Below are 22,853 nucleotides of genomic sequence, written 5' to 3'. Positions count from 1 at the left end.
ATATTTATTCAGTGCAAGTACAAGTCTAAACACCTGGGACCAGATTACAGAAACGTTGCACTGGTGCAAGTACAAAATGTGCACGGTATTAGCACTAGGGCAAAGTTTGCCCTATATTTAAAAACACTAGTACACATTAAAAAACCATTGCACCTCGACAAGTGCAGTCTGGCATATTAAAAGCACCAAAGCAAAACAGCCCTAGTGCTAAAAAGATGCATTTTCACTACATTTTTGCAAAAATGCATCAAAAATGTACCTTTTTAGCAGGAGGACAATTTTAGCCCTGGTGTTTTTAATATGACAAACTGCACTTGTCGAGGTGCAATGTTTTTTTAATGTATCCCAGGTTTTTTTAAAATAGGGCAAACCTTGCCCTAGTGCTAATGCCAGTGCAAAGGTTCTGTAATCTGGCCGCTGCTCTACAGTACTGGTTCCTTTAGAGAAGCCAGCCTGTAAATGCCTCAATACATTACTGTCAGTAATCCAGTTCTGCAATTTGTTTAGCAATATCTTGCCAAATATGTTGCTACTGGCATCAAGCAGTGAGATTGCAGTAGTTCTGTGGTACACCTGAGTCCACTCTTTTATATATCAGCACTATCTCTGTAGTTTGCCATGTTGCTAGTTTCTGTGCTGTCCTCAAAATGGCATTGAACAATAACCATAAATATCGTGCCCATATAATGGGTTCACATATATAAAGGTCCCCTGAGATATAGTCAGTGTCTGGGGCCTTAGCCCAGGCTTATTTAAGAATCACAGTAAGTACCTCTGATAGGGAAAATTCAAGAGGTGAAACGTTCTGCCCACTATCCATGAAAGTGAAACTCTCCGCAATGGCAATTATAAAGTTGGTTCTGTCTTCCCTATACAGGGATGTAAAGTGGGACAGACAAACTGATTCAGTAAGAGGATTGGTATGAGCTTGGGTACCATGCGTGACCATTTTCCAGAAGGATTTACCAGCTTTGTTAATCATCACCTTATGTAGCGACTCCCATTTGTCCTGGAATTTGGTCTTTTTCTTCCCTTCACTCATGCACTTATACTCCTTTCTGATTCTTTTAATCTCTTCCTCTCCTCCTTCCCTATTAGTTTGTATGGCCTTCGCTAAGTTAGCTATCATTTTCCTGCAATCTTCATCAAACCTGCTGTCTTTAGCAGTTTGTTGATTAGAAACTAACTTTGTTGGTTTTGTAAAGAAAGATGCGATGGTAGAGGAGATAGCTGTAAATTAGTACATTATCTCACCTGGGTCATTTGAGTGGGAACCCGCAAGGTTATCCATGGCTGGGTGCAACTTTTGGTAGACCTTTGGTAAGTCAATATTTGATTCTATGTCCTCCCACTTCAACTTTTTTCTATTGTTTGTAGGACACAAAAACAAAGCGGACATTCCCTATAATCTCTAAGGACAGACGCAGGAGTCTACGGTCACTCTCAGCTCTCAGTTGCACTTCCAGCAATTTAGCACATTTCCAGTTTGGGAGATCAATTAGTACATAATCTATGCATTTAGATTTACTTCCACTTTGGCACGTGATGGATGAAGGGAAATCTGTTTTTAACCACCCATTACAAGTGCACATTCCCATTCTAAAGAAAAACGGCGCTGTATGAGGAGCAAACCTATAAGATTTTCATTGAGGTGGCGTAGTTAAATGAGGGATGCTCCAAATTGTATCTTCTTCCGCTAACAGTTCAAATAGTTATTTTGGTAGTTCAAATTGTGAATTCATGTCTCCCATGATTAGAAGAAAAGATTTCCCAGTTCCATGCTGCATCCATTCTTCAACCAATGTCTCTAAATGATTCAGGGTGTCCATGCTATTTGCACCAAAGGGTCTGTTATAGATGTTAACAATTAAAAGAATAGTACCCCTTGAATTTCAATATGTAAACTTTGTATGTCAGGTGAATTAGTCTCGTAGGGTTTTATCTGGGCATTGAGTGATATTCTTCCCCCAAATCATAGACCACAACTCAGTCCTCCCCCCTCTTATTTTTCGGCCAGGTTGCAGGAATCATAGTTAGCATAACACTCCAATGTTAGCATAAATTATGCCCACGTATCCTGTAATCAAATTATATTCCATGTATTCATGAAATATACCCAATCATTATTGTCTAGGTTTTAGCTAACCCAGCGATGTTCCTTAAAGCCATCTTAAATTCTTTGTTATGTGTATCTGCTGGATGGGGGGGAGTTTCCTGAACCTAGTGTATTAGGTGAGTGGGGTGACAAATGTCCATACATGGGTCCTGGCACAGAAATTGGATGCATGCTTGATACATTGGTACACTCATAATGCTTGCTTTATCATGAATGCTGAGTAAAAAATGTCATGCCGCAGTACGAAAATAGCTAGGCTGACTGCACCAGAATGCCAGTTTAGCTATATAATAACATCTATCATGCTTGCTTTATCATAAATACCAGGTAAAAATTGTTGCCCCACAGTACAAAATATCTAGACTGGCTGCACCAAATGCTCACCCTTCTGTGGGTGCACTGCTTCAAAAATAGTGAATCTGTGTGTGCTGAGCCCCGCACATGCTCAGATTACTTTTTGAGAATCAGTGCACCAACAGACTGCAGGAGTGCTCTCCACCTGCATAGGCCCACAAATGGGGAAAACCTTTCTGTGAACATGTGCCAATGTTCTTAGACCCTCATCCTTTCCCAATAGGATATTAGTGGGCTTTCTGTAAACATGTTGCAGACACTGGTTCAATGCTAAGTTATTTTTTATCAGAACTTCATCATACGATTAGTCTGCATGGCCATTTTCCTTTTACCTGGTGTCTGGGAGTTGCTACCGATCTTGGGATTTATCACTGTCTGATCTTCTGGAAATAGCGACAGTCAATAGAACCGGAAGTATTGGCACCATGTTGGCTAGCGAAGCTGATGAAGTGCAGACTATCCTGGGATTATATCACTATCTGATCTTCTGAACATAGCAAAAGTCAATAGAACTGGATGTACTGGATCCATGTTGGCTACAGAAGCTGATGAACTGCAGACTTGTACTCAGTTGTAATGTTTTTTTTTCCAAAAGCTGAATTACATCTTTATTATGCTGTTACAGATGCTTGACTTCATCTCAATATATTAAAATTATTAGGGTAAACATTGTACTGTTTTTACAACTGGTATAAAGCCCAGGACGAGTAAGGACACCCACATTGTATGCTATTTGACCGCACACCACTTTACCTGTACAACCTTGTAACTTCTTTCTTTTATGTCATGATTCCAATGTACAAAATTGCTTCTACTGTACTGATTTTTGCCTGTATTTATGCCGGTGTAACTAAGCCTTGAACCTTCTTGTAAACCTCTGCGCCCTGATACCTTCAGGTCCGGTGCGCAATATAAATGAATAAACAAACTAGGCCAGGGATTGTTCACTGGCTCCAAATGTGCCAGATATTGAACAGGAATCCCTCTTTTTTAAAGATGTCTGCCACATGTAAATTTTGCATTACAGTACCCCTTCTTCCTCAGAGCATTCCACTTGATCTCAATGAATTCAAGGTGTAACCACTATTTTGATATATTCTGATATTGAATCCTCATAGTTGCCCTCTCACCACTTGCCACAGGATGTTGTTGTTATAAAATGTGTTGCGGTATATTGGGAGACCACCTTTAACATGAAGAGTTCGTCCCCCCCCAGTTAAAACACCCCACAATAAACCGCTGTAATGTAATTTAGATCAATCTAACCCTGTTGATGATTCATATGGAGCCACTCTGATCCCTCCCCCTCTGCCAAAATGTGCCAATTACCAGGCTGGGGTATAGAGAGAATATATATTTTTGTATATGTTCCATTAATAATGGTTTTAATAATTACACACCACCTTCTCTGTGGCACAAATTAACAGTTCAGCGATACACAAGCAGATAGTACTTGATCAAGATTTAGAGTTAACACAAAGCACAATTTTGATTTACAAACAAGATGCATATGCAGTCCTGTGTTTTAATTTCCTGCACACCTAAAATACTGACAGTCTTGATATCACACAAATTATTAAGAATATTTTTAAAATGATAAAACCTTTCCTCCTTCACACCAAATACAATGATACAGTGCTTCTGGTTACATGTCTTTATAACAAATAATTATATATTGAATGTACATATAATGAACATTTTATAACGACAAAATATAACATTTTATTTTCTTTTTTTGGGGGGGTCCCCCCAAACGCCCGTTTCCCAGCCCTAAAAACCCACCCCAACCATTTCTCCACACGATGTAATCCTTTACCCCACTCCACATACATTTTCGTTATGTTTTTCATTATATAATTTACATTATATATTCATCTACATAAAATGTTTGTTATAAAGACTGTGTACCAGTTCTGCTATCAGGGTTACTTACTCATTCTCACGAAAGAGTGTATATTCTCAATGCAGAGTTACACTGGTTTCACTTAGCACAACATTTCTCCCCCCAGCACCCAACACCCCTGCATTAGCTATCCGCAGCACCCCTCTGTTAAAAGGACAGGTCTATGTATTGGGGACAGTTTGGGAATTTCGTTTTGGTTGCAAGTATATCTTTGGTTTAAAACAAGTTTTGGTATGAGCTTCAGTTGGAAATCATCATTTTTAAACATGGAGACGGTAGAATCCCTGGCTAGAAGTCAGGAGTTGACTGAAAAATACATGCACTCGATTACTTTAAATAATTATAACTTATCATACTTGTGAGGACAGAGGGTAGAAGTTTTGAATTCCCCTGTGCTCCCCTTGATATGATATGATATGATAGATTATTTATAATGCACTTCATACCAAGAGTTTCTAAGCGGGGACCCGGGAATCGGACCTGCGTTGTTCCATGTCGTCTTGCTTCCAAGGCGAGCAAGTTGCCCCTGAGCTATCCTCCTGAGAAACTATATCCTCCCTGCATCACACCATATGGGAATTAATTAAATTAATATTTGGTAAATGTATGCCAAGGGTCTACACAATTACACCCACCCATTATTAAGGGAAAATATGAAGGCAGACAGATCGCCCACACATTGGTTATTTTAAACAGGCAACTTACATGTGATTTATTTGGGTTTCGTGCTCACGGAAGACAGGACACCCCTATGAACATCACAGGGACTGGTCACTCCAGTCAGAGATCGTCACCAGCTTCTATCCCTCATCTGGTTCTTCTTCAGAATCAGGGCCCTGTCAGCTGTTCGCTTCCTCAGTTTCTCTCTCCCAGGCAAAGTTTAATCCTGCAACAGCTTATAGTCCTTTCCACCGAAGTGGTATTAGGCAGTTGTCAGGATTCAGCCATATATGTTTTAGCACTCTCCCCTGTCAAGGTGGTACCCTGATGGTTTTAGGCTGCTCCTCCCTTTTTTCCCATAGAGCATCCACTTTATGTGCCCCTAATATGAGGAGGCGCCAGCATACTATCTCGCACACCTGATTGGCCATTTACATTTCTCTCCACCCCTTAAATCCAGCCCCTCTCTAAGGATAGGGTTAGGAGTTCTATGATGAAATTGATGTGAAACAGGTCCACACCTTCTTTTCATTTGCATTTTCCATGTCAGTTTTTGGCTATTGTAACTTACTGATCAATGCCATAATATATAGATATTCAGATACCTTTCTGCATGACGCATCGGTAGAGGTTACTTTAATTTCGGCACGACATTGCATGCGCGTATAGCAAACTTTCGCCCTTTATGCGAACATTGTAATAGTTAGAAATGTGCAATATTTATATTCTGATATCTTAACCCAGCAGCCCCCCAAGTTTCAAACTCAGAACATTTTCAGGAAGGCTAGGAACACATTTTAAATTGTTCCAGGATTATTATATATCTGACAGAAACACAAAGAACACCAACACCACGGGCTGGTCATCAACTTTCACATGACATCTCAATGGCAATTATAGTCATAATGGTTCAACAGTTATTAAACTAACAACACATCTGTAATGCAAGTCAATGATGAGATAGTTTAACATTGATACATTTAGTTTCATTTTACAGTGTAAAATGGAATCCCCATTTCCTTGAAATCACGTGCTACAAAACATCTGCTCTGGGACGGTGATGTTTTCAAGTTCATTAGCAGCACTGGACTTGAAGCTAATGGTCAGTTTATGGCTGCCATAACCAGCTTGGATGCAGGCCCAGGATATTCAAAGGTCAGGCCTGCATCTGTCATTTGAAGTTCACTGCAGTTATGATCTAAAAGTGTGTATTATTGAAGTATTTTCCCCCACTCAAGCCGGGTGTGCAGCTGGTGCATTATAAAGACCTGGTGTGCCACAGCTCCACAGAAAACTTCCTTACAGATAACGGACCAGGAAAGTACTTGCGATGGGGGAAGGCCTTTGACTTTTGCCCAGCAAAAAAAAAAATGCATGTTTTCCTCAAAGAGCTTAAGAGATTCTCATATTGCATTCTGAAAGAAAATACAGATTTTAAAATGTGCCATGTATTTTTCATGTATGTGAAGCCTCTTATATATTTTAATCCCTGACATTCTGCTATGATTGTTCAATGTGGATCTGAATAATTATTTATCTTGCTTTACCCAAAGTATTTTTAAATTGGCAGATGAAAGTGGGACCTTGCTATTTTAGTTTCCTTCACAATGGGTATTTTTCATTTCTCCATTGTAACTGTTCCTTGGGTCACATTTAGCAAGACACCTCACATTCACTATGCACTGCGCGATGGTTTTAGGCCTTGCCATGTCATTTTTCCAGTGTGCCCTTTTCCATTATACACTGTATTTTGCAATAGAGCCAAATCTGGTCTTTCTGCTCATTTTGCTGAGGTTTCCATTAGACCACACAAATGCAACAATGTATATCTGCTCCTGCAAAATGCTTTTAAAATATACTTTCAAAATATTAAAAACATACAGTTAGCATTGAATTATATGACATAATATTAAGCATTGACAGTAAAGCATAAACGTATCACTCATCTTCCAGAATCTACTAGCCCTGCCACTGCGAGTCACAGAAGCACCGCTCCACCAGTGAGAAGGAACTATGTGGAAGATTGTCCAGACTCCCACAAGGACTACTGCTTCAGCGGAGGAGTTTGCCTCTATATCCTGGAGTTGGAGGCCTATGCATGCAAGTAAGGGAATCCATGTTTAAACTCAGTGGCCTCTTGATGCAGCCTGCATGCACCTGCGGGAAGCGAGGATACCCGAAGCAATGCGTGGCAATCGACCTTAGTATGCAATATCATTTGAGGTCCCTCCCTATCATAATAAGGCACTTCCATGCTCTTGAAGGTAACTTAATTTTTTCTCTGCATATTGTTGATGCGTGCTACTGATTAGGAGTCATGGTGCTGACCAGCTGGTGAAATCTCTTGTGGAATCAATGATCTCTGCCGTTATTGGTTCCTGCAGATCTCTTTCAGATTCTTCTCGTGCACTGATCCACAGCTTTTCCGGTTCTTGGCCTCTGGGCAGAGTCTGCAAATCATAACAGAGAATGAGGCTGTGCCAGAAGCAGCACAACCCGGGAACCCACACTGGAAAGAGCTCACGCAGAATACATTCACAAGGCAGAGCCATCACAAAGCCTACCGTTCTGCCCTTGCCACCCATCTGACTGGCACTGGTGGCACTGGCACACTGCAAAGCAAAAGGAACACCAAAGTTAAAACAGAACGTGAAGGCCAGATGCTGTGTCTCATCTTCTCAGGCTGATCCAGAAGTATCAGGAACTCTTTAGAGCTTTGCGTCTTTATGGGACCATTCAGAAAAATACATTTAAAATATATATTCACAGGGGATGTGGCGGTGGGGAAATGTAGTGTGGGAGGAACAGGGTGGGAAAGAGGAAGAGGTTACGGTATGAGCAGGAGCAGGCTGGGTGGAGGGTTGTTAGCAGTAGGAATGGAGAGTGCTGCAATGTTTGTTCATTTTGGCCAAATAAGTCCATGTATTACAGGCCTGCATGTCACCCCATATCAATTATATCTGAAAAGTGCTACAGAACTAAAAAGGATTCTCAACAACCAAAAGATATGCTTCAATAAAGCGTGTATCATCATGCAGGCTTGCTACAATAAATTCGGGAAAGGCACAGCTCATCATTGTGCACGCCTTTAAAGGGGGTGTCTAAGCAGGGTAAAGGAGGAGACCTGATGGTGCTGACAGGGCTTCTTCCATCTTCAGGGTTGAGGCGTCACAGAAAAGTATGGCTCAGGCTATTCATTTCTCGTGCACAAATAAACGACAGCATTGTATCTTCTCAGGGTGGTGCAAGGATGTGGATGATGTTTATGACGTGACTGGTAGTATTTTAGAGGTCATTTGGTTCTACAGCTAGGATGCACATAAGACTATGTACCTCACCTATAGCAGGGATCTCTGTCATGGAACAAATAGAACAAACACTAGGTCTATGAGTGATGCGTCTTTCCCAAGATAAATAATAAGCGGAATTTGTAAAAACGTGGGATATACAGTAAGGAAATCCTTATTGTGTGTAATCAGAATATGATCTGCAATCCCCATTACAGCGGCATATGTTTCTTTATAATACATGGCAGCCTGCAATGTCTGTATAAAAGCCCGGAAATAATGGTCTTATTACAGGCAAATTGTGACATCACAATGGACCTGTAGTAAGAAAATGACATCACAACTGCTTTGTAATCAGTCATTCTCACCTCAGCAGGGCATTCACCCAATCAGGTGGCTGGAAATGCAGGCGAGAAAATATAGTGTACCTCCTGTGTTTTGCCTGCCACCTGAAATCCTTCTCCGATTCTGCCATTATTTTGGGCACCTCCCTGCCCCTTCCGCTCCCTGACCCTCCCTACCTCCTTGGCCCTTCCTCTGGTCCCCACATCCTCCTGCAACCCCCACCCACCTCACCAACGCCCCGCCCCACTTACCTGCTAGGGCCCCCGGCACCGCTGCTTCTTCCTGTTTCAGCGCCACCATGGACATAGAAAAGGGAATTGATTACTTTTCTATTTTCTGTGAGGGTTATCATCTTGATTTAAAATTTGTAGGGGACATTGAGCTAGCACAATACGTGTGGAACTTGTCCCCTGTAATATTAGCACCCCTGACGAACCCTGTGGTGCGAATAGCAATCACCCCAACAGCAATCGCTTCTCTCTGGCCAACGTAGGCTATGGCTGACGGGCTGTTACTGGCCCTATACGCTGCCCTCTAATTGGGGGTGATTGCTACATCACATTTCAGGTGTGATGTTACAATGCCCGCTGCTTGAGCAAGCACAGAGCAGAACTCCAGCTGTCACTGCTGCACTTAAAACTATGACAAGCTTTTCCAATTCTGTGTTTGTGAAATAGTTTTCTGTGACAGTACAGACAGTAATTGCCAAGATACTGTTTATGGTAGATTGTTTCATTTGTGCACTTTTGGAGGTTAATGCAAGGGAGCAAGAACCAGGATGTTTTTACTTATTTTAAAGCACAAACTGAAAGCTTTTTTTCGATTCATTTTATTGAACTGTTCAAAGATTTTTCTGCAACACATTACCACCTGCATGTTCGTTTTTCTAAAAATACAAACCCCTCCTACATTAATTATATCTAACAGCAAATGGAAGATTTCTGACATTAGATTAAGAAAGAGGGCAGGTAGTAAAGGAGATGACAGTGTGTGGCCATGTACTATAAGGAATACAATACTGTCTACTGTATGTAAAAAGGATATTGCGAGTCACCTCAGAGTTCCATGACCTTATAAAGGAACCCCCCCCCCCTTCACCCTCATTCCTCTATTTGGTCACGGAACTCCTCCGTGGCTTGCAATATCCTTATAACGTACGGTAGTTGTTTCCCCCCATATATGTCATAAAAATTGCTCATTAAAGTGGAAGGGATTTACTGAAGAATACAGAGCAATCTAGCACAGGCTTGTCAAAACTAGTCCTGCATCGATTCCACATATTTTCTTCTGCCCCAATGTTCAGTCTAGAATGATGGCTCGCCGTCTGGCAAGTGGACGCCTAAATACGTTCCCATGATGAGTGGCCTGTCTCCTGCAGCAGCCGGGACAGCAGTGCCATGCACAGGGCATAGTTGTTCTCCTTCTTTGCTGAACGGCTGAAGAATTGAATTGACCTGCGCTCTTGTACCATCTTCCCCACAGTGGTAGAGTGGCAAGTGGTAATCTCAATGCAGGTTTGTTTGGTAAATGTTCATTTTAACGGGACTTTCAAGTTCCGCTCGTTGCTTCTCTAGTCTTGCCAAGGAAGCCACAGGAGCCTCTATTGGCGCATTCATGTTTAGTCTAATGATGTGTCAATTTCACGATTCTTACTCTGACACTTCCACAAAAAAACAGTCAGTTCTACCGCGCATGGGCATCTGGACCAGTAGACTAAATATTCCCAGGTGGCATACCCCAAATAGCATTTACAGGCTTCTGCCTGTCTCACTATGACTTCAGGTGCCCAGGTTGGAAATGTACAGTCTTCTTATTGGTAAACAACTATATACTGTAGGAAAGATAGAAGTGATGGTTACTAGCTTAAGGATGTGAGTATTTAATCATAGTGAAACTTGTTTTATCTTTACGTCCCCTGGGCTTAAGTAGCCCCAATTTAAAAGATCAAATTGAGTTTTATCTAAATAGAGAGAGTGTGCCCTGTCACCTCCTCTAGCATGTCATTTTGATGACTTCAAAACATATATTGCCTTTGCACTGTATTTAAAAAATGTCCTTCTGGTTTTGTTTGTCTGTCTTGGTCAATAGATGTATATGAACATTAACATTTAATGCATTCATTGAGTAAATCGTTTTGGATTATTGTATGGCTTTGGAAAATGGGCCACGCTGTGGGGTTATTCCCTCTGCTGCAATGGAAGCAATTGCGGCGTCCCCTTCATTGCGAGCCAAAATGGCTTTAGTCAATGTATTTCCTTCATCAGCAATAAACAACTGGCCCCCGTTTGTCTTGGACTCTTGTAAATGCGGATGGTGGCTGGAAGTGAACTTTCGGATTTAGATTATCCATGCAAGCTGGTGTGTGCCAGGAGTTGCGATTCTTCGATAGACAGGGTGAGAGGCCAGCCGTGCTCTACTTTTGGCAAATGGAATTCTGTTACTTGTCTTCTCGTGCAGGTGTAGATTTCTAGGGTTTGGATATAGTCGCCTGGGTCCATTAATGCAGGAACGATGCAGCGCAGACCCAGGTACTCGCCCCTTTACCGCAAAGCCTAAGACACCCCTCTTTATTGAGATAAAACAGAGCGGCAATGCCAGGACCATTGGGTAAGGGTTCAGGAAGAGTTAGGAGCGACCTACAAAAAAACAAAGGCAGGGAAATGACTATAAGTTTTCAAGTAGTTGATTGTGCTGCCCTTTATATAGTAATTGAGGGCTGTGATAAAAAAAAGCTTGTCAGTGAAAGTCCCCCCTCAGGTTAGCAGGAAGTGAATGGAGGGGTTGACCAGACATCCATTCCCCGAGCTGTCCTTCAAAGCACTCCGCTGGCCTGGAGACTGGTTTTGTTTCATAGTGTTTTTTAACTGGAAGCCTTGTGCATTTCTTCACGCATTGATTAACCGAGTCACCAAGTAGGACTCGGACCAGAACGTTTCCTCACACTCCCAACCTCAGCCAATCGTTAGTTAAGCCATTCTGAAGTTCTGCTTGAGGATTGGTCTGGCTGCTAATGCTGCTAACAGGCGTTTGTTAAATCTTAGTAATAGTATCATGTTGGTTTCATGGAGCTATCATCCACTTGTGTGTAACAATTGGAGAGTCAAACTGCACACTCTGGTTTAATGATGCATGTAGACTTAAGAGCGAAATCATTCCTGTCTGTACCACCTCAGCCCTCAAGATGGATACATGTTCCGAAGCCAAGAGCTACCTCCACTCAGCAGATGTTTACAAGGTGCAACCTAACGGCCTGAAGAGAAAAGGACCATGTTGGAGTATTAACCATTTCTGTTTCTACTCCACTCAACCACCCCCCATCTTCAGGTCAACCCATCTCAATTTTCAGAGGAGATAAACAGGCCCAAACTAAAGAAACATAGGTAGAACTCTCAGAGTCTATACACCAGGTTCCAAAGCGCTACAGCCTTCTATGAGGAGTACGAGATGAGAAAGGGAGTAAAATTGAAGACATATATTGGCTTAATAAACCGCCATTACTTACTGTAAAACCTCAACCTGCCCATCACCTTGGACACAGTCTTACCAACTTTTTATAAGATTGCTTACAAAAACCAAATCACCAAGACAGGGTGAGGAGTAGCTATTTTACATCTGGATCACATACACCGGATCAAAACCAAGTAATGCTTTAAACAACTCTTGGTCAAATGCATGATGAATTCTATATATCTATTTAATTTTAATTTAACTAACTCATATCTTCCATGGTGTAATTGTCTGTGGCCGCCTGACTACAAAAACCTTCTATATTCTTGGCTCATCCCCCATCAAGCCTCAACAGCTAAAATAATGATTACGGGCAACCTAATATCTGGCTTGATGAACCATCAAAAAAGAACTGCACAAGAGGTCTTGATCAATACACATATGTTTCACCCAAAACGTCACATCACGGCCCAGAGTGACTGCTCAATGTCATCTTCGCACAAAACAATAGTATTGACAATGTTAGGACAGCCAAAAAGTTTTGGATTGAGCGCCTATTTATTTCGGCTAAATATCTGATCTAAATAATATAAATACATTTCCAGACTGGACACATTGCAGGGAATGGCACCTTTCAGACTTATTAAAGGATAACCCAAGAAATATTTTCTAATATGTTTATACCTGTGAAACGGAGAGAGCCCATACCCACCTCCCCAGACACATTGCGTAATAGCCTCTACTATGCCATCATGAGGGATGGACACTTCAGCCCCCTGAGCATAAGCAACACATAGTGAAAGCTCAGAGCAAGCTGCCAGTAATGGGTCAATGGAGACCTGGCAGAATTCAGATATGAATTTGGAAAACCACCCAGTAAACTTCATACAACAATTTACTCCAACACCATGTGGCAAGGAAATAAACATCACCACATGAGTTTCAACTCCACCAATTAAAGCTTAGTACTCTACAAGGAAATGCCAGGCCCTGAACAAGGGACACATGATTGCCCCATGCTGCAAGCATGCAAAAGGTCTCTGTAACTTCCTCACTAAGTACGGCAAGGACCCTGGCACCTTCTACCCAATTATTGCAAATACTACTAAACACATCTGTTCAACTCAAACACAACTGTGCCCAGAAAGCTCTCCAGAATACCAAATCACAACCGCATCCTCTACATTGACCCTTCTCTGTAACTCATCATTTCTAAATGGATCAATACAGAAACCACTGAAGAAGATTTTCATAACCACACATCTGTTAACAATGAATGCAGATACCATGGACCTGTCTAAGGGGAGCTCATGATCCAACCTCCCATATAAAGCAAAGGTAATTAAAGGAGAGGTTACTCGCCAACCTCTTAAGTGCTGATAGGATAGTTCCCTCTTTCGGAACAATACATCAGCGTTCAGGCCAGCCAAGGGGTACCAAAACCACCTTACTAGAGCAGCTCCTACACATCTGAATAAAGACCAATAGGCCGTACTATTGTTTTCTGTCAGCAGTGTATGATATTGTATGTCATGTAATTCTTGCACACTGCAAGATGAGTGAATGGGAAAGCCTTTCTATTGGATTGCGTCATTTTTAAATGTACCCTCTTCTCAAGTAATAAAGGTGACAGTTCTCCCAAGCTGTAACATATGGATTCGCACAATGGTCTGCTTTATCAATATGTGCGGATGGCCCCAACAATGAAATATGACTTTTGTATTGCCAACCCCCTGTGCTCTGCCCTTCTCCTGGCATCATTCTCGAGAATGAAGGCCTCATCTCCATATAAAGCACTTGACCTTGCACTATCCCTCAAGTTACATATGGTCACTTGGAACACTCATTGCAAGCTCAATCTTCTTAAAAGGGCCACACTCTTTTTGAAAACTGGCATTCAATTCAACTGTTTCGAAGCCCTTGCAGTCTGTCTCCTGGTGAGACTATTGTGAAAGCATGTACATCTGTGAAAATGTCAACAACTACAAAAACCTGCGATACAAATGCGCGTCGGACTCTACAAAATGACCAAGTTGCATTGACTCTGAAGATCCTCTGCAGGCTTCCCACTGATTAGTGGATTAGCTTCAAACTAATGTGCATCACACATCCTATTTATGGTTCTACAAGCCCTGAATGCTTCAGACATACCACACTGACATACCACGCTAGGCCACCCTCGAGTATAGCCCAACGATCTCTGAGTAAAAGGCAACTCTTCAGCAAAGCCTAAGGAAGCAGGTCTCGTGGAAGCCCCAAGAGCATGCAATTCCTTTCCTACTGGCTGCAGCCTTCAGCAACAACCCACCTGAGGGTCAGGGAGACACAGAAAAACACATTTTCCCAACAGGCCTTGACTAATTAACAAAGACACTCTTGCCAACAACTAGTGCTGAGACTATCCTTACAGGTGATTTGCTGGCACTTAATGTAAGCTCAATAATTAACTAACCAATTCGTTTTCTATATCTAATCTGAATATTACAAACGTTGCCCTGCTACTTCCCGTGGCTCTTATCCCTCATCTTCATCAACCAAACAATATTTTGTTTGTTCACTACCTGGCCCCCGTTTTATTGCCCACGGGGCACTGAAACAGGTGCGTCTGTGTGTGCTCCGGTAAAATACAACAATAAATATACCAATGAATTGTTGTAAAGCGCAAGGCCTCCCCATTGCCCCCTCCATTCTCAGATCCCTTAAAGGTATGCACAGAGGATTGTTATGTTACTTTGTAAAAATGTAGTATGGACTGACAGTGATTAAAAATAGGCAGCTTACTTGGACCAACTTTTCCTTGTTGGAATGTTTCTTCAGCTGTGCAGTTTTTTGGAGAGCACCCTGTCTCTTCGGGTAAAGGTGAGCTGGGATCGGTGCAGGCTCTTCTCTGAGTCGGGCTCTGAAATGCAGAGGTGCGTTGCTTAAGGCCAAGTGCAGGTGACTTGTGTTTTTTTTAAGTGACTAGTACCTGTGGCAGTTCTATGTCACTCCATCGCCAGGGTTCTTTTCCGCAGTTTTTTGCCGCGGATTTTTGCCCGAAATACTCTTGGAGTTGTATATATTAATTGGATATATTTTTTATTTGGGGAGGCAGGGGATTCCCTGCCCAATCCCCCTTCCCAGTTTTTTACTACCTATTCCCCACACCCCCCATATTTTCCGATGAGTTTTTCAGCCAAAAATCGGTGGCAAAGAACTCTGAGAAAAAAACCTGCGAACGAATGAACATCGTACCCACGTGGCAGGGTAAGGCCACGTTCTTATTGGCTCACAATCAGGCATTCCCTACCGGTACTGGCCGCAGCTTTCCCTTCTGCCAATGATGTCTGTGGTCTCTCCTTCTTGATGCTCCTCGCTATTTATCGTGCCTCCTCCTTTCCACGTCAACCACTGTAGCTCTCCACACTGCGCTCACTCTACAAACATCTGCAGTCCCCTGCCGACCCCCTCTCCCATCTCCTACACTCCTGCCTTGCTAGTCCTCTCCCCAAACATCTCACCCACAGGCCGACCACTTCCTTTTTGCCTCTCACCTAATTAGTATCCTGGGACCCTCGGCTCTATGCTGTTTGTCCTGTGGTACTAATGGCTGAACGCCCCCTTGCCCGATAATGGTATTCAGGACTGCACCAAGGCCCAAACGACTTGTGACCCGAGCTGTTACCGGCTGGTAAAGCCCACCCGCTTCGCTGAGCGTACTGCCCAAGAAACGTACACATGTGTGACTGGCTGACAGGCAGGGAGGAGCCCCATTGCCCTTCATGACAAACCATCACTGCCTCCCTGTATTTGCCCCTTTTATCCTCACTGATCACTACCCCGCTTTTCCTTTATCCCCAGTCCTGGGGCTGCTTTAAAGGACTTGGTTTCACTGTAAATATACAGACTTTTAAAACAATTAAAGCAAGATCTTCACACAGACACTTGCAATTTAGTTGGCAGGTCGGTAGGTGATGAATTTATTTGTTTCATCATCTGGCTTAATGAGGTAAAAACATGGCCATGACCCTGACAATCTGGCCACTGGCCATGGCCACGAAGGGGCAGTGGGCCTCCGATTTGCTTATTGGGGCATGGCCGAAGCCCTAGGTTTGAATGGGAAAAATAATTCTGCTCGCGGCTACAGCCTGAAGTGCTCGATGGGATTGCAGCAGACCTGTGCAAGAAGCATCAACATGGACATGATGAAAGCATGGTTTTGCAAATGTGTTATGTGTTTAATTTTTTCCAAAGTGTCAAAATGTAAGTACAAAAAATAGTGATATAACCTTGGTACCTGGGCAGTGGGCCTGGACCTTGGCAAGGAAAAATGTCTACTCCGATTTGCCATGGATTGCGGATACTGGCCATGGCTGCAAGCCAAGAGCAGTAGCTATTGGTCAAATTATGAAGGTATAGCGGGCACTGAACTAAGAAGCAGGGTAGGTGCAGTGGATAACCAGGGTAGTTTGGTGGGGCTGGCGTCATGGCGTGCCCCATGCGCTAGGCAAATCAACCATGACTTGCATCCCCAGCATGCATTGCTGATAATGACACACATCAGTCTGTGTTGAAAAAAATATATTTGTTAAAGGAGGTTTATAGTTCTTTCATATATGTTAAAAGAGGAATTATTAAAACTTATATACAGTGATGTAACAAAGGCCAGTGCCAGTAACATGATTGCCATTCAGGTTTCCCATCTATGCACTAACTAGGACAGATGCTGATTAGCTTCAAAGCTAGGAAAGGGTCAGCGGCCTGAGGCTATGTTGCCTGACAAATGAGCCAAACTTAGAAGACCACTTAGAGAAGCGGGCAGGCCCATTCCTTGCTTTGAAGCTAAGCAGTGTCAGTCCTGGTTACTGTATAGATGTGTGACCAAATGGTTATCCAAATTATAATTTTTTTTAAAACTGTGCTACTGTCAGTCCTTGAACGTTTTGCAGTCAGAGACCATTTTTTGCCTTTTGCTGAACTGCATTCTGGTATTTGTCGTCTTCCAGTCAATAATAAAAAAAAATGATATTTTTACAGCAACAGTGGGTTTTTCATCCCTGCAGCAACTGGGACATACTCTACTTAGCTCCAAAGAGAAAGGGAGGGGTCACCCCCTAAGGCCACGTTGCCTAACAAATGAGCCCACCTTACAAGACCACTTAGAGAAACATGGCCTAAGGGGGCTGGATCCTTCCTCACTTTGAAACTAAGCATGGTCAGTCCTGGTTACTGCATGGATGGGAGACAGTCCACAGTCCCGAATGCTGTGAGTTTTCTTAGTTTTAAATATCTCATAAAAACACAGCATCCACATTATTGTTTTTTAAACTATGCTACTGTCAGTCCTTGAAAGTTTTGCACTGAGAAACGATTTCTTTGCTTTTTGCTGAATTGCATTCTGGTATTTGTAGTCTCACAGTAAAGATGGGGGAATAATGCCACAATTGCACACTTTTTGCCTAACAGTTTTATAAGGTTATCTATATTTGAGTGACACTATGGTATGTGTACTTTTGAAGTTAGCTTAATGAAGCAGAGTATTGTTGAAAGCCAGACATGGAGGTTAGGAGGGAAAATGATGAGAGGGCAAGTAAGTCAGGAGTATTTGACCATGATGTGGCAAGAGAGTTTGCAATCCTGGACACTGGTGGAGTTATTTTCCCCTGATTGTGGCTGCTTTTCAGGACACCAGTAAAGGTCACGTGGGTGGACAGCGTAACTTTTTTCAGAGGGCTGACGCAGCCCCTTGGGTTTTTTTGAGGTTGGTACGCTTGCCCAAGTATTTGGATGCCAGGATTTTACTTAGGTTGTCATGTTCACAGCGCAGATGCTTACCCACAAGATGACAAGCACTTGTTTCGTATTGGGATTTAGTTTTCCATGGAATATTTCACTTCAGAGTGTTGGGTTTAAAAGGTGAGCACCTTTTAAACTTTGTTAGCATATTTATGGGAAGATTTCCTCTCTCAGGATATTTTTTTGCTGTTCATTACTTTTTTTAAAGTCAAATGCTATTTTGTCTTGCACATTTTGTTCTAAGGAGAATGTCAATTGAACTATATTTGTATATTTCACTTTAAAATATATGGTCACTTACTGTGCGTATATTCCTGGGTGCCAGTTTTTGATTTTCTCTATGGGGGCAACAATACCCAGACATATTTTATTCTTGCAACTGATCCTTTTTTATCCTTTTCCGTGCTGCTTAAATGCGGTTAGTTGGGGTCGTGCGATGTATCACAACAGTCACCAAGAGGCCGGCCATAAAACAAGGGGCTTGTAGCACGCTGCTTAACCAAAGTGTCTGATCCTCTGCAAATAATGTAATCTCACTGCACATTGGTTAAAACATTCTGAGTTCTCAAAGCCTGCAATCTTCGATACATCATAACAATACAAAATAGATAGGTTTCAGCTACAGTGGGTTTCCCATCCATGCAGTAACTGGGACTGACCCCACTTAGCTTCAAAGCGAGGTAGGGGCCAGCCCCCTCAGGGCATGATGCCTAATAATTGAGCCCACCTTGCAAGACTACTTAGAGCAGGATGGCCAAAGGGGGCCGTATTCTTCCTCCCTTTGAAGCTAAGCAAGATCGGTCCCGATTACGGCATGGATCACGACATCCATATTTATTTGTGTTTAACCATGTTACTATCAGTCCTTAAAACTTCTGCACTCAGAGACCATTTATTTGCTTTTTGCTGAATTACATTGTGGTATTTGTAGTCTACCAATCAAGAGGGGGGTGTGGAATAATGCTACAAATGTACGCCTTTTGCCAAACATAGTTCTATAAGGATTTATAAATTTGAGTGATACTGTGGTATGTGTAATTTTCAAGTTATCTTTATAAAGCAGAGTATTGTTGAAAGCCAGACATGAGGGTGAGGAGGGAAAGTTATGAGAGGGCAAGTAACTCATGAGTATTTGCCCATGATGTGGCAAGAGAGCTTGCAACACATGGGTTTTTTGAGGTTGGCAAGCTTGCTCAAGTATTTGGCTGCCAGGATTTGTATCAGGTTGTCATGTTCACAGTGCAGAAACATACCCACAAGACCACAAGCGCTTGTTTCATATTGGGATTTTGTTTACCAGGGAATATTTCACAACATATTGCTGGGATTAAAAGGTGAGCGCATTTTATACTTTGCCAGCATATTTATTGGAATATTTCCTCTCTCGTGTTTTTTTTTTCTGGTGTTCATTACTTTTTAAAAAAGTCCAATGCTATTTTGCCTTGCACACTTTCTTCTAAGGGGAAGATCAAATGAACTACCTTTTGTATATTTCGCTTTAAGATATATGTTCACTTACTGTGCGTATATTCAAGGGTACTAGCTTTTGATTTTTGATATGGCTGCAGATAGTACCTGGGCATATGTTATTCTTGCAGCCGGTCATTTTTTCCCGTTTCCGTGCGGCTTATATGTGGTTAGTTGAGGTTGCGCAATGTATCACAACAGTCACCAAGAGACCGGCCATAAAACAAGGGGCTTGGAGTACGCTGCTTAACCAAAGTGTGTGGTTCATGGCAAATAATTTCATCTCACTGCACATTGCCTAAAAACATTATAAGCCTGATTCATGGAAGTGTTTTATAATGGCGTAATCCCATAGGAAAATGCTTCATGAATCAGGCCCTATGAGTTCTCAAAGCCTGCAATCTTTTATACATAACAATACTACCGTCAAAACAGGACAACATCAGTTTGTGAAATATTAAGGTCTTTGAACATGGGTTGCAAGTGTTTTCAAATATAGAGTGGCTGTGCCGACTGGCCATGGCCGTAGGCCATGGCTAGTGGTTTGGTAGTGTTTGGGCATGTGGACATGGCTAGTGGGCTGGTAGCGGTTTAAAATAGACAGTGGGCACGGCCATAGCTTGTGCCCACTGACCAAGGCTGAAGACCATGCTACTGGTCTGGAAGCATTCTAACAATCTATGGAATGACAAAACCCTTGAAATTCCAAAAAACAACTTTTGTTTCAGGGACGCTAAGGTGAGCAATACATTGGCCCTCATTACGACCCTGGCGGAAAGTGACTGACCGGACCGCCACAGCGTAAATAGCGTTTCCGCCATTGCACAATGGAGCAAAGTGCGGCCCATTCCGACCCATCGGGCACGAGCACCACGGCATGGCGGAAGTGCAAAGTCCGCGATGGCGGAAATGACCCCAAAACGGCCCACACCGCCGCCGTACGGCGCCCTAGGTGCAATACCGCCACCCATCTTAGCGGACACCGCAGTGAGCGCCAACCGGAAAGTACGGTGACCGTAAATATACGGAAACGGAAGTAAAAACATGGGCCCGGAACGGGAAACATCCCGCCGTACACCTATAAAACCACAAAATCCACACAACCACTAAAAACACTACCCTGAGACACACCCCAACCCGTCATCCACCCTAGCGAAACCAAGAAAAATGGGAAAAGTAGCGAAGAAAGCGTGCGACCGCAAGCGGCAGGTCCACTTCTCCTGTGAGGAACTCACCGTGCTAACAGAGACCCTGCAGGAGAATGCCGCCGCCGTCTTCTCCACGCAAATGACCAGGACGGCACTTGCGAACAAGAAGGCCATATGGGCTCTGGTGGCACAGCGGGTAAGTGCGGTGGGGACCGCACCCCGCAACCCACAGCAATGCAGAAAGCGATGGGACGACCTGCGGATACGCGTCCGTAGCATACTTTCTGCCAACCGCAACATTGCCACAGCCACCGGGGGAGGATCGGAATCACCCATCAAGTTGACCCCCTGGGAAGAAATCTGTGCCTCCACCATTGGAATGGAGAGCATAGAGGGAGTCGGAGGGATGGAGAAAGGAGTGCAGACATCCGAAGAATCAGGTAGGTGGCCCAAATGAAACAAAGCTAAATCCACAATGTCCAATCATGTGAAGTACCATGTGTCCACATAGTGCAACAGAAACACATGTCCAGGAGAACGTCCACACACATTGGCCTGATAGCGCACTTTAAAACTCACAATAAATACATAAATAATTAAAAACCCCAAAAACACCCACTACACGTGCAGCAGGCACACCCTAACTGCAGGCTGCCAAACAACTGCACCCTCACTCCACACACAAATGAAACCACCTCCAAGGCCCCGACCCAAATCACCCTCAGGTACCACCCCAATGCATGTGATACAATGCCATTCCAATTCCCACAGACCCATTAATAACCCTCGCCCTCCTTTACTCCACCACAGGGTCCGATCCAAACGACGAGCTTCAGGACACCCCTACCAGCACACCTGCAAAGAGGGCCAAGACCAACGGCCAAAGACCCTCCACCTCAGCTGCACGCATCAAGACACGGCAGCAGCACAAATCAGGTGGCAGCACAGAGGAGGGAACATCAACAGGCACCCCTGCAGCCAGCATGCCCACAACAGCAGCACCACAGGTCCCCCCAATGGATGCCACAGAAGGCACTGCCTCTGGTGGCAGCAGCACCATAGGTGACACCCCATTGATGGCAGCATGCTCCGACACAGAAGACGGAGATGTCGAAGTCAGATCCATCCATGACCTGTCCCAATCCCCCTGTCTGTCCCATCCCGTACAACATGAGGATACCACGCAGGGGCACCCACAAGACGACGACTGGCCATCCCCCACAAGCCCTGTGGCAGGGCAACATGAGGCGAACAGCCACTCTGTGGCACCACCGCAAATGGCCATGGCCCAGCAGAGGCAACAGTCCCTCGACCAGTTAATCGTGCAACAGCAGCAACTGGCCACGCTCCTCAAGGACCATGCCGATGAATGTGGGGGCACTAAGGCAGACATAGAAACATCAACTGAGACACTAAGGGCACAAATGGAGAGAAGCACCGAGAGCCTGAGGGGGGAACTGCATGCGACGTCCAAAGACGTATGTGCCGAACTTGCCGCAGTGCGCCGTGTGCTCACTGAGCTCTCACAAACCCTTAGGGACATGCATGGACGTGAGCAGGCAGAGACATCATCCGTTGCAAGTTCCGTCCAGGGCAGCCCCCAACGTAGATCTGGGAGGAACCTGCGCTCCACAGGCAGGGGTGCCCCTGATACCCGCAGAGGGGGCTTGCAATAGCGACTGCCCACTGACAATGAGCATCTTTGGACACTGGTGTTCGGGGGGGAGGTAGGAGGGTGGAGGGGGTGTGTTGGGCTCACTTGGGTGGCGGGTCGATAGGGTGTTTGACATGATATCACATCTGCCATAAACAATGCACGATCAACCAATGAGATGTGTGGACAATGATCTATGTGTACTAGGCCATCATAGGCGTACAGTCCATATTGTGCATGTTCCAGACACACACAGTGCCACGAGTACCGTGTCCATGTATCAGCCACCAGGCGTGAGTGCTAGAAGCATGCATCAATGAGATGCTGACGAATGTCACGGCCCTCCTGTGCCTCGCAGACTCCTTGAGGTGCTGCCACATCCCCACCCTCATCATGACCATCTTCAGGTGCTTGCAGTTCTGCGTCAGGGGGCATGGGCACATTTCTACGTACGCACATGTTGTGGAGCATGACACATGCAATGACCATCTTTGCAACCTTCTCATGGCGGTACAGGAGTGCCCCGCCAGACCTGCTGAGGCAGCGGAAACGAGTCTTCAGTAGGCCGAATGCCTGTTCAATGACTACACGGGTACGTGAGTGGGCATGGTTGTAGTCCTCCTCATGCTGGTCCCGTGGGTTCCGGACTGGTGTGAGGAGCCATCTCTTCAGTGGATATCCAGCATCACCTGTATGT

General features: G+C 43.9%; 1 protein-coding gene across 3 annotated transcripts in view; it reads left to right on the top strand.

Annotated features, from left to right (window-relative positions):
• EGF (epidermal growth factor) overlaps positions 1-22,853 on the top strand; it is a 775,649-nt gene that overhangs the window by 546,946 nt on the left and 205,850 nt on the right. For all 3 annotated transcript variants that reach the window (XM_069630734.1, XM_069630733.1, XM_069630732.1), the window contains one exon: positions 6,987-7,137. In XM_069630734.1, the coding sequence (XP_069486835.1) occupies positions 6,987-7,137 (151 nt within the window). The remainder of the gene's footprint in view (positions 1-6,986; positions 7,138-22,853) is intronic.

The sequence above is a fragment of the Ambystoma mexicanum genome, chromosome 6q, assembly GCF_040938575.1.
Source record: "Ambystoma mexicanum isolate Mex_15411 chromosome 6q, UKY_AmexF1_1, whole genome shotgun sequence".
Classification (NCBI taxonomy): domain Eukaryota; kingdom Metazoa; phylum Chordata; class Amphibia; order Caudata; family Ambystomatidae; genus Ambystoma; species Ambystoma mexicanum.
This window is presented reverse-complemented; position numbering and strand designations above follow the sequence as displayed.